The sequence below is a fragment of the Xenopus tropicalis genome, chromosome 5, assembly GCF_000004195.4.
Source record: "Xenopus tropicalis strain Nigerian chromosome 5, UCB_Xtro_10.0, whole genome shotgun sequence".
NCBI lineage: Eukaryota > Metazoa > Chordata > Amphibia > Anura > Pipidae > Xenopus > Xenopus tropicalis.
In genome coordinates, this window is record NC_030681.2 from 92,384,663 (window position 1) to 92,401,782 (window position 17,120).

Sequence of the window (17,120 nt, forward strand, 5' to 3'; positions counted from 1 at the left end):
CTACTCCCATGTAACTGGAGTCTCAAGCCAGACTTGGGTTTCTTACCATTGAGTGCTATTCTGATATCTACTGGGAGCTGCTACCTTGCTTCCTTCCCATTGGTCTGCTGATCGGCTGCTGGGAGGGGGTGATATCGCTCCAATTTGCAGCTCAGCAGGAAATGAATAATACAGCTAGCCCCATGTAAAATTTAAAAGTTAAATATAAAAACACCTATTTTTTTTGAAAAACAGATTTCACTGCAGGATTCTGCTAGATGAGCTCTATTAACTGATGTGTTTTGAAAAAAGCATGTTTTCCAATGACAGTATTCCTTTAAGACAAAGTTTGCTGCATTTTCTTGCATTTTCTTGCACCTGATGTCCATTCAATAGAGTAGAATAAAATAATGCATTTGGGTTTTACAAAAATGCACTTAGTTGTGTTTAAAGGCATATAAACGCAATATATGCATTTTTCCACACTCAGCATGTGTCTGTAAATGCAAAAAATGTGCTCGTGTGTAAAAGCCATTAGAGGATGGAATGTGCCTATTTTTGGTCTTTCAATAATTGCTTCTTCATTCAAGCTGCATTTTACACACTGCATCCAAATGACTCATGCTGTGATTTGATGATGGAAATATATTATTGATTGCCAATCCACAGACTCTCTTCCCCTTGAAATATCTCATAAGACATAGTAGTTGTATTCTTTGGGTTATGGCCTCCCAAACCTAGGGGCTGATTTACTAACCCACGAATCCGACCCGAATTGGAAAAGTTCCGACTTGAAAACGAACATTTTGCGACTTTTTCGTATGTTTTGCGATTTTTTCGGATTCTGTACGAATTTTTCGTTACCAATATGATTTTTGCGTAAAAACGCGAGTTTTTCGTATCCATTACGAAAGTTGCGTAAAAAGTTGCGCATTTTGCGTAGCGTTAAAACTTACGCGAAAAGTTGCGCATTTTTCGCGTAAGTTTTAACGCTACGCAAAATGCGCAACTTTTTACGCAACTTTCGTAATGGATAGGAAAACTCTCGTTTTTACGCAAAAATCGTATTGGATCCGAAAAATTCGTAAAGAATCCGAAAAAATCGCAAAACATACGAAAAAATCGCAAAACATACGAAAAAATCGCAAAGTACCGATCATTACGAAAAAAACGCAATCGGACTCCATTCGACCCGTTCGTGGGTAAGTAAATCAGCCCCCTAGTGTATACAATGTGCCTGCATGTGTTTTCTTCCCCACACCCAAATAATAATATATAATATAGGTATAATTTCCAGATTAGAAATCCAGTTATTCCAAAACTTTAAGAGAGATTTATCCAGTTGCTGAAAAAATTTTTGGTGAATCAAATTTAGGTCAGATTCCTAACTAGTGAAATAAAAATTGGAAGGACAGCAGAAAGTAGCAGGGGGGAATAAATAATGCACCCAAAATAATATTGGGAATAAGTACAGCTAAACATTGCAGCAATATTTGAGTCACAATACTTTTATCCACTTGCAGATTTGCTAAAGTTTATTGACAACAATATGGCTTATTTACACCCATAAGTGCATTTGCAGTCTGCAATTAACTCACAGTCAGTTGTGCATAAAACCAATTTCATTAAATGTACTTGTATCAAAATGCACTCCCTGCACTTCCATATAGTTGCACTCAGCACCGCTCAGCCATTTATGCTGTCTATGCTGCATCGAGTGCTGCTGCACCTATTGCCACAGGGGAAACCTGGAGCTAATGCCACCTCCTGACCATGGTTTCCATTACTCCCAGCATCAATAGGTGCAGCAAACTTGTGAATAATGATCGCCAAAGGATGTCTACTTTAAAACACGTCACACTACATGCGCAGCATCCCTTCACTTTTTTCAACTTAATTTAAGCGCTGGTCATAAGTATGGTGAATGGTGAACTTAAACCCCACACACAAAAATCTAATCAGTGAACAGCCTCTTTAAAATCTTTCAATACCTGCGGTTAATAGTAAGGCTACAGTATCCCCTTAATCACTTAGATTTCCTTCTCCTCCTGTAACCCACTCGGCCCCCTCCCTCAGGAATTTGCTTTGATTTCTGGCTTGCCAATAATGCTCAGTTGTTCTAAGTTAAGATTACTAAACGCGCCACCAGTCTAGCAGCCAGTGGAGAGATGGCATTGCTGGTCCCCATAGAAACTCAGCTCTAGCTGTCTGCTTCAGTTTTTTTCTCCTTTATCTCCTGAGCTCAGCTTTACCATTACAGTGCTCAAACAAAGCAGAACTTTTATCAAAGACAGTTCTGCCTATGTGAGCCTGTATTCTTGATGAAATGTATGCTGAATAAGGGTCTGTGTGTGTATGCTGTTTGCAGATTTAAATGTATCTTATTATGTATCAGAGGAAAAATGGCCACTGGGTGAAAGCTGCTATTTGCTTTAGGAAACTGTGATGTTACTAGCAAACTATACAGCCAATCACTGTATAAATCTGTGTCAGTGATATCCGGAAACCAATTATCCAGAAAGTTCCGAATTACAGAAAGGCCGTCTTCCATAGACTCCACTATAAGCAGATAATTCTAATTTTTAAAAATAATTTCCTTTTTCTCTGTAATTATAAAACAGCACCTTGTACTTGATCCAAACTACAATATAAATAATCCTTATTGGAGGCAAAACAAGCCTATTGGGTTTATTCAATATTTAAATAATTTTTTTATCATACTTAAGGTATGGAGATACAAATTAAAGAAAGATCTCTTATCCGGAAAACCCCAGGTCCCGAGCATTCTGGATAATCGGTGCCATACCTGTACGCACTTATGGAAACCATGCATACAGAGTTTTTACTCAGGCCCCTCAATGCTCCATACAAGGTATGGAAGAAAAATCCGTATAAAGATATAAACAATAGTTCATATAAAATTAAGAAAATGCTTGCAAAAAAAGGCATTTTGAAAAAAAGATTTTGAGAAAAAAATTATAAATGCTAAAAAAAGATGCACAATAAAAAAAAATCGAAAAGTGGTATCCCATATTTGACACTTAGGGGGCGATTCACTAAAGGTCGTTAACGCTTATCGCATAGTTTTTTGCGTTAAAAAGTCTGCGATAATTAAGTACCGATTCATCAAAGTCATTTCGCATTTCACTACTCGTATCGCATGCGCAAAAAAACACATTGTCGCAAAGCATTTCCATCATATTGTGGTAATTATCGAATAGAAATAGTACTAATGCATGATTCACAAACACATATGAAGCATTAAACGCGTGAAATATCGCATGCTAATATTAACCTACTTGGGGTAGGTGGTACTCAAAAAACATTGCGGTTCGTGAGCGTTTGGCAAGACAAGATGGAGTTTGCAGTCGGATTTTTGTTGGCTTGTGAAGAAGAGGATCAAGCACATGATCGCCCTAGAGCAGTGCTGTCCAACTTCTGTGGTACCGAGGGCTGGAATTTTTCTGGCCTACATGGTGGAGGTCCGATAATGGAAGCCAGTTTTGACCACTCCCCTTTTTTAAACCGCACCCACTTCAAACTACACCCATGTTATCACAAGAGCTTTTAAGACCATCCCCACATTAATGGTGGCAACACAGCAAAAACCCAATGGTTGGTGCTCACTGAAGGGATATCACCCTTCATTCATATGTGAAAGAATTATATTATGTCATATTAAGACATAACCTTAAATCCATATGCCTCCTCCTCTTCTGTGGATAGCACAGCAACCCCCAGCACATAATTACACACCTTAGGAACCATATAATGACTATTTCCAAATGCTAACAAACTCCCAGAACAAACCCCTGCCAGGTTCACCTCCCACAGACAGGGAGAGTAAGGGCAGGGAGAGTAAGGCACACACAGGCAACATAAGAAAAGGCAGAGTATGGCACACACGGGCAGCATAGGGCAGGCAGAGTATGGCACACACAGGCAGCATAGGAAAGGCAGAGTATGGCACACACAGGCAACATACGAAAAGGCAGAGTATGGCACACATGGGCAGCATAGGGAAGGCAGAGTATGGCACACACAGGCAGCATAGGGGAGGCATAGAGCAGGCAGAGTACTGCTTGCCCTACCCTGCCTGTGTGTGCCATACTCTGCCTGCCCCCCCCCCCTGCCTATGTGTGCTATACTATGCCTGCCCTCCACTGCCTATGTGTGCCATACTATGCTTGCCCTCCCCTGCCTATGTGTGCCATACTATGCCTGCCCTCCCCTGCCTATGTGTGCCACACTATGCCTGCCCTATGGCACACACAGGCAGCATACAGAGACACAATGCTGGATGTGTCAGAGGGAATGTCTGAGGTGTGAACAGGTGAACAATGTGGGTGATTACAGTCTGAGCCTGAGGTGTGAACAATGCAGGGGGAAAACAAAGGCATTAAAAGGTGTGAACAGTACAGGGGATTACATGTTTAAACAATACAGGGGGATTACAGCCTGGATCTGAGTTGTGAGCAATGCAGGGGGGCCAGTTAATCTCAGTACTGATACCATTTAAACCTTACACAAAGGTAAGACATCAAAACAGCCAGACAGGTGGGGGGCCACACAGAGGGGGGTTGCATGCTGCCCGCGGGTTGCCAGTTGGACAGCCCTGCCCTAGAGTGATGCATCTTAAAGTTTTCAGGGAAATTATAATTTTCATAACGCTAGTTTTCAGAAAGTAATGGTTACGTGCGTCATAGTGTGCACTAATATTGCGTGCTGCAAAATAACGCATAAATATATCGCATGGTTTAAAATATTGCTTAAAAATATGTCATCGCCGGATAAATAACGACAATAACAACTTCTTAATTCAGACAAGTGTCCTTTTAGTGAATCAATCATTAACTAAGAAGTGATAATATTTTTAATGCATTCTATAAATAGCACTCGTTTTTTCGGACCCTTAGTTATTTAGTGATAATTTAAAGAGGGCGGAGCTTGTTTGTATAAACATGGACATATTGCTGGATTAATTGGTGCTATTCTATGAATATTAAGGCTGGTGAATGTATAAGAGGTATAGCCAACCTTTAAAGGAACTTTCAGTATGATGTAGACAATAATATTTGCAGTTGGTCTTCAGTTTTTATTTCTGTTGTGGTTTTTACATTATTTAGCTTTCTATTCAGCTGCTCTTCAGTTTTAAATTTAGCAGTTCTCTGGTTGTTAGGGTCCAATTTACCTAGCAACTAGGTAGTTTTTTTTTTTTTTGAATGAGAGACTGGAAGATGAATAAAATTGTAGTCTCAGAGAAAAAGTGTCTTTCTTGTGGCTGCTGGGGGTCACTGAAGAGGCAGAAGTCAAATAATTCAAACAAATAATTCAAACAAAAGAAAAAAATAAGACAAACTGTTCAGGTGGTAAGAATAAAACATTATAAAACACACTAAGGGGCTGATTCACTAAAGACCAAAAAACGAGTGATATTTATAACATGCGTTAAAAATATTATCACTTCTTATATTTTGAGAATTAAGGATCGATTCACTAAAAGGACACTTGTCTGAATTAAGAAGCGATGTTATTGTCGTTATGTATCTGGCGATTACATATTTTTAAGTGTTATTTTAAAGCATGCAATATATTTATGCGTTATTTTGTAGCACGCGATATTAGCGCACACTCTTACGCACGTAACCATTACTTTCTGAAACTACCGTTCCGAAAACTGGAGGATGCATCATTCTAGGACGATCACATACTTGAAAAAATCTGACTGCAAACTCCATCTTGTCACCACAGACAATCACCAGCTGCAATTCTGTTTTAGTAAGTAAGTTTCAGGGCTGTGGAGTCGGAGTCGAGGAGTCGGAGGCAATTTTGGGTACCTGGAGTTGGAGTCGGCAAAAAATGAACCAACTCCAACTCCTACTAAATTTAAATGGGAATAAAAAAAAAAAAATAAAGCAAGTTTAAATGTCCCAATTCACAAACAGTTATAATTAATTACTTCTCTGCTATAAGAATAAAGCCCAATGCACGCAGTGCATAAACAAACACGTGACCATGAAGCATGCTTTTCATTGACTGTATGGATGTATAAAATACATTAGCATATTAAAAACAGAGGAGTCGGAGTCGTGGAGTCGGAAGTATCAGAAACTGAGGAGTCGGAGAATTTATCTACCGACTCCACAGCCCTGGTAAGTTTCACAGAATTATCGCCCCATTTTATGCTTTTAACGCTTCAAATATGTCCGTGAATTATGTGTTAATATTATTTCTAATCGATAATTACCTCGATGCGACGGAAATAACGCTTTGTGATAATCAGGATTTTTGTGCATGCGATATGAGTAGTAATGAATGCAAAATTACTTTGATGAATCGTTACTGAATTATCGAACACTTTTTAACGCAAACCTATGCATTAAGCGTTAACAAGCTTTAGTGAGCCGGCCCCTAAATATTAAAGGTAAACAACCTCTTTTATTTAGTGTGGGTTAAATTGACTATGTTTTTATCTTTATTTAACACACATCTGTAAACCTCTATTTTATTGTTTTTTTCATTATTTGACACATTGCTTTATTATCTACCAGTCTGCTAATGTACTTAAAAGGTAAAATAATGTGCATCTAAAGAAATACACTGAACCAAAATAGCAACATGCAATTGTCTTCCATTCTGTCAATTTGCACCTCTTCTTTGGTAAAGCAATACACTAAACTCTGTACTTGAGTGACACCTAGGGGCAGATTTATCAAAATTCCTATTTTCTTATTTTTTCTTGAAGCATCTTAGGTGAAAAAGGTGGCGTAACATTCTCTGGTGTTTATCCTTCGTGCTGGGAATTTTCTTGAACATAAAGATGTCTGAGAAATGTATCTTTTAATTTACAAGGTTCCATTAGACTTTAACGGTAAAGCAACTTCTGGTATTCTTAAGAAATCCTTAAAAACACACACTGATAAAGCCATTGCCAACCAATCTCAGCAGCTTGCAAGAACAATTGATCAGTATCTAAAAAAAAAAAGTTCAGCCTAAACCTAGATTTCATAAATCGACCCTCTACTGTTAAAGTGATACTGACATTAAAAAGCTACTCTTTAAAATATAAATGTACATTAAGTTGTCTATAGGCCATGTTGATAATTTTTCACTGATAGGGCTGCTTTTGTAAGTAATTGTTACTTGAAGTTCCTAAACCTGATTGTCCCTTCTCAGCCTGTCAGTTATAGCTTCTAATGCTAACGAACTCCTGCTGCACAAATATGGCAGCCCCCTCATAGGGGAACAATGGGGACCAGATACATAATGTAAACACATTGGGCAAATACTTTTATAGGGAAATTCTAAAGCTTGTGTAAAAACAGTGTTATAAATTCTGGTGTCAGTATCTCTTTAAGAAAGACATTAAATTAGTTAAAACCATGCTTGAGTATAGATGTAATGACACATAGTTGAATTTTAATTAACTGTTACATTAGGTTATTTTAGCTTTACAAATTCACAAATTAAACATTTACTTATAATACTGTTGGCTTGTACATGGGACGTGTTTTGAATAACAAACATAATGTTTTTTTATAAGGTTACTACAACCCCAACTATATAATGAAAGGTCCAATTTTGATGCAGGTCTAATCACCCATAGCAACCAATCAGCAGGAAGCATTTACTATAATATATATTGACATACCCAGTTGCCAGCATCTAGTCTTTGTACAACCTGAAATTTTGTCAAATACATTAGCATCCCATATACTAATGAAAAGCTCCTCAGTTTTCCAACCAAAGCTGTACAAATTTAGTGCTTCCTAAATGGAGCCTCAGTGAGTGTTGAATAGGGCTGGGTTAGATTTTTGTTATGCTTTTAAGGATATAAATATAACACTTACTAAAGTTATATCTGTAGGGTTTGATAATGTATTTTGTTTCCTGACCAATCACATCAGCAACCAGTAAAGCCTAAAATCTGGTTAGCTAATGACCTCCTACACATGCAGTCAAATGCCCCTTCTTTTGTGATTCAATCCAAGCAGATGAAACAATCAAATCAGTGCTATATGGCCATCCATTTTTGTGGTCAATAAGCACTTTAGTGGTTTGTCCAGCAGGACAAAGTTGAATGATAATGTATCTAGCCACAGTGCGGCTAACTTAAATTATACAGTCTTTAAATATTCATTACAGGGTAAAATCTTACCTTTTTCACTAACACTTTCACTTTCTATTTCTGCATCTTCACAGCTTGTATATTCCGGGGTTGATGCTCCTTCATCATCTGAGCTACTAACTGACATTTGTCTTTTTTTCCCTCCTCTTTTCGACCTGTGGGGCTTTGGTGGGGAAGGTCTAACAGATTCTGATTGATCGGAACTAAGGGAGTCATTTCTCAACATTGTCTCCATCTTTTCACGTGTAGCTTTCCTTGTTAAAAGAGCAGAACTTGGGTCTAATCTACTCTGTTTTTTAAAGGAATCATGGTTCATAGAGTCTACATGTTCTGGAGGAACCGGACTGTGTTGAGAACTATGGAGACTGTGATTGGCAGATTGTTTTGGCTTGGAAACTAATACTTCACCATTTCTGTCTACAGAATAAGACCTCTTATTCTCCAAAACTGATTTTTTGTCCTGAGATGCTGATCCTTGTGAGTTTTTGCCTAGTTTATTCTCAGGAACTTCAGCTTCATCTAGCTCTGTATGTGGTAAAGATGCATCACTGTGCCGTCGTTCATGCCTTGCCTTTGAAACCTTTGCATGCATGCGCATTTGCTGTTCTTCTGGTTGTGGTTTTACTGGATACCTGGCTAAATTAGGATCACTTCTGTATCGTGTTTGATACTCATCCTCTGTTCTTTGTTTGTCTTCTTCCATGTTTGTATCTTCCTCTGCTTTTTCTGGAATGTCCTGGGACCTTCCTTTCCCTAATCTTCTGCTTTCTCTCCTTTCTTTATGTTCTCTGTCATCCATATGTCCCTCAGCTTGTTGGTTTAAACACTTCTGAACTCTTTTTCGATCACTTTTCAAGACTTTTCCATTTTGCTCTGAAATTGCTAAGGCCTTCTTCCTACAAAGGGTTAAAAAGATTTAAAAAAAATGTTTACATTACATTATAATACCAGTATACAGAAAGTGAAACAGTAGATTTAATTACCAAAGGAGCTTTGATCCCAATACACAGTAATGTGAATTTTATTATGACATGACATAAAGCAGAAGAACTAGTACTGAAGCAGTATCTAAAGAGCAAAGACCGAAAGCATGCAAACCAAAACCTGCTAACATAATTCAGTGCAAATAAATATCACAATGAGACCTAGACCTAAAACAAAGCCTAAATATTTAGTGGTTGAACACTTTCCATATGCATTCGTGGTTTTTTAATAACCATACATAAAAAATACCTGGGTGTCATATCAGAATGCTAAATAAGAAGCAGACTATAAACAAATGACTGCTTATCCTAGGAGATACTAATACTTACTTTTTATAATCTAACATTATGATAAAATGATTCCCATCATAGATGGCTAAAGGCAATAAGAAAGAAAATGTCCCAGGTGCTTCAACTAAACACCATCTAAAAAAGTGAATTGACTCTCAGTATGTGTTAACATTCACACAAACCACATCCTTTTCAGTTGGCACAAAAGAAAAACTTGAAAAAGCTCTTTCATAAAAAGCAAGACAATGGGAAAAAGAAAACCAGAGTTACTATTAAAAGTTTTTGTAGGAAGCATTTTTTTCCTGCCATTGTGCTTCTGTGCTTATATACACATTGGACAACATAGCTTCCCTTTTATAACAGACAATGTGCAGTGATGCTGAGCTTCATTAAAGTCTTGCAGAAAATATTCCCGAAAGAAGTGAATCCCACAACAGCACCACAAAACCTCCGCTGGACTGCGCTTTTTTTTAATGCCGTACAGACATTTAATACTGTAGCTGGAGGTTACATACCCATCTGCTGCTGATTTCTGACCAGTTTTTCTACGCTTCCTAATAAATATACATACACAAGCATTAGCGTTCTTACAGCCAATTAATCAACTCTTAAAATGGATATATACAGGTCAAACATCTCAGCACAGTAAATCCTTAGACACTGAACCCTCTAAACAAATGAATAAAGGCCAGTGGATAAAAATATCCTATATCAAAATTTAACCAAAATTTGGTAGTACAGAACCATTCCGTAGCTTTAAAAATTAAGTACAGACAATTTATAAGCTAAATATGCACTACTTTTTAGAAGACAATAACATATTATATATATTAATGGGCTTATTTATCAATTTTCGAGTATAAATTCAAATTTGCTTTTATAAATCAAATAAAATTGCATATTGAATGCTCACTTATTTATTAATAAGGAAAACTTGTTCCAATAAAAAACTGGAATACATCAAGTTTACAATTGGAGTTTACAACTTCCATTGACTTCTATAGAAACCCCAAGCTTTTAAATAGGAGTTTATGAGTTTCCTGCACTTAATAAATACCAGACATCTGAGTTTTTAATTCAAGGTTTTTTTAAGTGTAAAAAAAAACTTGTATTGTGAAAAAAATAAAAAATAACTCAAACATTAATAAATCATTCACTAAGGGGCTCATTTATCAAAGTCAGAATTTCAGATGTTTCTAAGTACAATTGGAAAAAATTCGTATTAATAATGATAATTTCTGGTGTTTGAAAATGTTATGAAAATTCTTTACATGCTTGTACGAAAAATCATGGTAGCAATGCGAAAGTTATGAAATTTTCGCATCCGAACGATCGTAAACAGCGCAAAAACCATTCTGACTTCTAACTTCAATGCATGATTTTGGAAGCTTTCCATAGGACTCAATGGCACTCTGCAGCTCCAACCTGGCCAAAAGAAAGTCACGATGAAAGCCCCACCGCAGAGTTCGTGGGGGTAGATTCCCAGCGGGTATCCGCCAGGTACGGTGTCAGTGTGTAGGGCCAGGGTAGCGTAGGCTTTGGGTTTCCAGAAGAGACCAAGGTAGTGTTGAGACTCAAAAGAGTGCCTGGCAAGTCTGTTGTCATGGGCTCAGTGCTGTAGAGGGCAATATGTGTACAGGTTTCCTGGAGTGACACTGAAGGCTGGTGGCAAGGGTTGGAGAGAGAACACTTCAAAAGGGTTGGGAGTAATCAACTGGCATTTGTATCTGTACACTGAACTGCTTTGTTACATAGTTACATAGGGTTGAAAAAAGACCAGAGTCCATCAAGTTCAACCCTTCCAAGTAAACCCAGCACACACAACCTATACTTACCTATCTATACACTCACATACATAAACTATATTTACAACCACTAATACTAACTGTAGATATTAGTATCACAATAGCCTTGGATATTCTGATTGTTCAACAACTCATCCAGGCCCCTCTTAAAGGCATTAACAGAATCTGCTGGAAGCTCCGTTCTTCTAATCTAAAGGGGTGGCCTCTGGTGGGTTGATCATATGTATGGGAAAAAAGAACACCCCCTATCTGCCTATAATCCCCTCTAATGTACTTGTACAGAGTAATCATGTCCCCTCGCAAGCGCCTCTTTTCCAGAGAAAACAACCCCAACCTCAACAGTCTAACCTCATAGCTTAAATCTTCCATCCCTTTTACCAGTTTATCTGCCCAAAACTGCACTGCATACTCAAGTTGAGGCCTTATCAGGGACCTATAAAGAGGCAAAATTATGTTTTCATCCCTTGAGTCAATGCCCTTTTTTATACAAGACAGCACTTTATTTGCTTTAGTAGCCACAGAATGACACTGCCTGGAATTAGACTTGTTAGCTACAAAAACCCCTAGATCTTTCTCAATTAAGGTTACCCCCAACAAACTACCATTCAGTAGTTTGTCAAATCGCTCTGCAAAGTGGCAGCATCCTGCATGGAACTTATAGTTTTGCACAATTTAGTGTTGTCAGCAAAAATAGAAACAGTACTCTCTATGCCCACCTCCAGGTCATAAATAAACAAGTTAAAAGGCAAAGGACCAAGGACTGACCCCTGTGGGGTCCAATTAGAAAATGTTCCATTTACCACCACTCTTTGCAATCTATCCTTCAGCCAGTTCTCTACCCAATTACAAATACTATGTTCTAGGCCAGTATTCCTAAATTTGATCATTAACCTTCTGTGAGGTACTGTATCAAACGCTTTAGCAAAGTCCAAGTAGATGACATCAACTGCCATTTCAGCATCGAGTTTCCTGCTCAACCCCTCATAAAAGGCGACTAAATTAGTCTGGCAAGATCTGTCACACTTAAAACCATGCAGGCACAAATTTACTGTTTTGTGAACTGCAATGTATTGAAATACCCTATCCCATATTACCCCTTCCAAAAGTTTTCCTACTACTGATGTCAGACTAACAGGCCTATAGTTTTCAGGCTGAGAACAGGATCCCTTTTTAAATAACGGCACCACATTAGCAATTCGCCAGTCTCTCTGCACCATGCCTGACATCTGTGTGGAATACTGTGAAGATCTGTGTGCTGGTGTGTATTATTGGATAACATCTTGATCTCTGGGACAGAATAAAGAGTTCTGGTTGTTGCAACTCCCTGCACATGTGTGTTCCTTAGTGTAGGTAAACATAATCAGGAGAGGGTTACTGCCTGCACATTTGCTTGTTAACTAAGTAAAACAGTAAGATTCAGGATTAGGGATATTCAGTAAGATTCAGGATACATACTGTTAGTAAATTACATATGTCTGGACACCATTTCTGTCCCTGTCATGTCTGCATGTGGTCAAGACACTGCATTCCATTTCTGCCTATTGTTTACCTAACCACATAGTATTATCAGCAATATATCAGCAATATATGTATATTGTAATATAATAATATATGTATGTATTTTTGTATTTAGTTTTAAAGAAAATATAGACCCTCTCTTCTTTAATTGATTGGTTTAACACTTACAAAAAAATATATATTTTGGAAATGCCCGTTTTTTCAGTTACTTATATAACTAATCACAAACCTGTCTTTTGGAGGTTCACTTCTTGATCTTGATGATAATTTTGGCTCTTGGACTGAGGATTGTAGTGATGGTTCTGAGCCTTTGCTCCTATCAGACTGTAAACTAGAAGGAGGGGTTCCTTGTGAACCTGCCACTGCAGCGGTGCTTAGAGGCGTTTGAGATCGAGATCTCTCTTGAAGTCTAGCTTTCTTTTCCCTTGGTGCATCCGTACTTGCTCCTGTAGCAGTGTCACTTAATGTTCCATCCTGAGAAGATGGCTGCTGCACCCCACTTCCAAAGAACCAGTCCCCAGATTTTGTCAAAATTTCCTGTTGCTTCCGACACAAATTGCAAACCCACATAACCTAATTAAAAATAAGAAGAAAAATGTGTAAAAATGAAGAACAAACAAAAGGCTTATTTTTTTCATTCGTCATACTAAAGAAAGCTGTGCCAATCAACACTAATAAACACCGTTACCGTTTTCTTCAAAAAATCAAGCAATGCTTAGTGGACATTTCAATAACTCTATTTCTTGAACTTTTTTTCAGCAGACAACTTCTTAGAGTATAGAGATTATTAAAAAATTGTCTCAGCAGATTACCAGAATAATATAATAAAGAAAATAAATAAAAAGCAATGTTATCCTGATGTACATAGGAAAAAACAGCGTGTCTCCCAATCATTATGTGTTTAGGCTTTTTCAGATATTATCAAGCCAAAGACCACAATGGCTTTTGTATGTGGTTGGTGACTAACCACACAGCACCTGTTCCTCTGCATAGGTGATTCTGTTGTTGGCCCAAGGTCTGAATGCTTAAATGCTTTCACTAGCCAAATTTGGACCACCATGCAGGTTGACAAATGTGTGAAAGAATTTGTTTGGAAACTTGATGTTTGCAAAGTGGGAGGACAATATATCAGATTTCTAGTTTGAGGGGGGGGGGGGAAATGCAATTGTGAAGGAACAAAATACCAGAATTACTGCTATATTTTGTTTTTACAAAATAAATAAAGATTCCTTTTTTTTTTTTTTTTTTTTTAATTTATTGCTTGATTTACAGCAAATACTATGCTACAATTGTTTATTTAGTGCTTATTTACAAGCTTCTGGATCCTGAATTAATCAACTGGTAATGTAAAGGCTACAAAACTAACTCTACTAACTACTACTCTACTAAATCTACTAACTGTCTACAACTTGGCGTAATTTTCGTGCTATTTTCCCAGTCAGTTACTGAACATTGGTATGTTAGTGATGTCTGGCTACTGACACAGAAAGGACTAAAAAAATAATTTCCTATTGGTGGGTATAAATACTATGCATTCTGATGGGGCAATACTTATATCATATACTATGCTTAGCCTACCCCCTGTATCCTCTGCCCTTGTGACAGCTGTGCCATAACAGGGTTACCAACAGGGAACCTGAAAAGTTAAGGGAGAGGAATTGTGGGAGTTGTAGTTTACACAGGTTTAGGAGGGGAGGAGTCATGAAGGGTTAAAGAGCAAAGACCTGTGACTAGAGGCCTTTAAACCTAGCAGCTTCTGCCCATCTACCACAAAAAAATTAGAGAGTATGGATTCGAACTTGGCTTGTAGTTTGGGGGTAGTACTGAGTCACAGCAGTGAAAGGGGCTCTCTTGGGGGTAAAAAGTGTGAGAAATGGTAGAAATTAGGCCTGGGGCCACAGTGATGGAAGGGCCCACTGGAAAGGGCATGAGATTTGCCTATGAGTGAAAGCAGGATGATCCCTCAATCTTTATAATAACTATTTGCAGCCTTCAGCAGCTAGGGAGGGTTACAAGGAGTTTATTAATTAAATCTCTGCTGTATGATTTACATAAATGGGCAATAATAGTATCCTTTCCAAACAGGATACAAACCTTGTTGAACAACACATATCTATAGTTAAAATCAATACAAACAAGCCAAATCTTACACTAAAGGGCACATTAAGTTCAAGAATAGGATCTCTTATCCAGAGACCTGATATTTAGAAATCTCCAAATTATTTAGGGACATCTTTCACATGGTCTTTTCAAGCTAATTCTAGTTTTTTTCTCTGTAAAATTAACCCACCTTGTAATTGATTCATGTTGTGCTACATAAATCCATACTGGTGGCAAGACAACCCTTGAGTTTTTTTAAATTTGTTTAAATGTTAATCCCATAACTCTTAGGCCAAAAAAAACCCTATGTTTCCCACCTAGGTACGATTTTTTAAAGTTGTACGTTTTCAACATTTTTTTGCTATGGAGGCATTTACTGAGCACCCTAATAAAGATTTAGAGTATACTAATTTCGTTGTAGGGCCCCTAGGGAAGTAAATAGCCTTGGTAAAAATGCAAATACATGCTGAAAATGCATTTATAAATCAGATTAGAATAATAGAAAAATACTCCCTAGACACAGTGTAAATAAACTGATCAGCCAAGCAGATTCTGAGCTAGTAAGGGCTAGAACTGAAATGGACATTCTTAAATTGGGATTTGGGCCAAACCCAAGGAAAGCAAGTCTGTGAAACAACTTCTTTTATAATTCACAGATGTTAGTCAGCCAAACAAATTCTTTGATGAAGGATTAGACTGATCTTGTTTGGCTTCTGGGTTTTTATAAGAACTGTCAAAAGAATAAAACGTGCTGGGATATTTTTATTCCAGTCTGTCATTCTCTTGTAACATTTTAAAGCCCTGTTTTACATTTATTAAGTACAAGAAAATGCATGTCAGTGAGAATTCACAGAGCACAGAGTAACTATAGTTACACATTTAAATCCAGTACTGTCTTTCATTGTTGCTTACTTGCCCTATTTTGGCAAGAACAAAGTCCATATAAAATATGTTATGGCTGAAAGCAAAAGGTTTCAAACCCTGGTACAGAAATAAGTTACTCTAGAATCTGAATATCATTATTTTATTATAGAAAGCAAAGACCAGAACAGAATTAAATTTATTTTGGTATATAGCTGTGGTTACAGCAATCGTGAATATTGACATTTTATGAATGCGATGATATACAGTGACAACACAATACCACCACTGCAGCAATACACAATCTATAGCTGCTGGGAAAAAATAAGTTATTTTCTGTGGTTTGAACAGGCAAAATATAGATTGTGGCCTGAGCTCTGCAACACTGTTAATTGCGGACCAAGTCACTTGAGTATTTTAACCTTTAGACCACAGCATCCTTAACTGATTCTTAGATAGCAAAAATTCACCTAGAGCATACAATACCCCACTACCTTTATTTTACCAAGGCAAACTCAATGTGCAAAACTAGATGCTTACTCCTGGAAAAATACAGGAGGCATCCTCTGATGTATGTATCAAGAATATTGTTGCATCATTTATTAATATAAATCTCTCATATTAGCACAGTTTTAACCCTGTAAATGTGAAACATTATGAGGGTTTAAATACAGTTAGTGCTAAAGCAGGCTATGTAAGTACTTCTGTCCCAGCCTGTATATAGAGTAGAAGTGATGGGGAATATTAGAGGGAATATTAGAGCTATACCTAGGGGCCAAAGCCTGTGATAAATTGTAGGAAGAATATTGGCCTAAGTTCCTGCCTTCCTTTTAAAACACCATAGAGGTCACTTTTAATGCCCCACATAGTGAAAAAAAAGGCTGCACTTGGTCACTTTCGCACTTTGCCCACTATGTGGGGCATTGTGCAGTTAGCCCCCCCCATTTCAGAGTGCAGAGACCTGCACTGTTAGAGAGTGCTCCATTCAAAGGGGGTGGGCGGGGGGGACATAGAGACCCTCCTTCCACCCCATACCTCTACACATCAGCGAACCCCTTATGTTTAAAATGACCAATAGTTACCCACCAACTCTATTCTCTTAAAATTGTATTTCACTTGTGTGGAGGATAGTTTAATTGGAAGGTTAGATTTATTCCTATTTTTTACAGGTCCCTTCAGCCTTTTTCACTAAGGCTAAAATCCCCTTACTTACCACTTTTATGAGAAATTATTATGGTACTACTGCAAATTTTCTCTTATTCTCACAGTCCCTCATTCGCCTAACATATGTTGCCTGGTTGCAGGTGTGCTCAATTTTTTTCAAAAAGCTGAATAACCCACTATAGTTATAGATTTGTCTCAGGAACATCTATAAACCGGTACCTTTTAGTCTGGAAAATCAGACTTGCAGACACAGTGCATACTGTATGTGCATGGTATGACTGCACGCATACA

The 17,120-nt window shown here is 37.7% G+C and overlaps 1 protein-coding gene across 18 annotated transcripts in view; it reads right to left on the reverse strand.

The window, feature by feature from the left end:
* Positions 1-17,120, reverse strand: part of rims1 (regulating synaptic membrane exocytosis 1) — a 198,829-nt gene that overhangs the window by 118,021 nt on the left and 63,688 nt on the right. For all 18 annotated transcript variants that reach the window (XM_031901441.1, XM_031901440.1, XM_031901439.1 and 15 more), the window contains 2 exon segments: positions 12,934-13,277; positions 8,138-9,003 (listed from right to left, as the gene is read on the reverse strand). In XM_031901441.1, coding sequence (XP_031757301.1) covers positions 8,138-9,003; positions 12,934-13,277 — 1,210 coding nt within the window.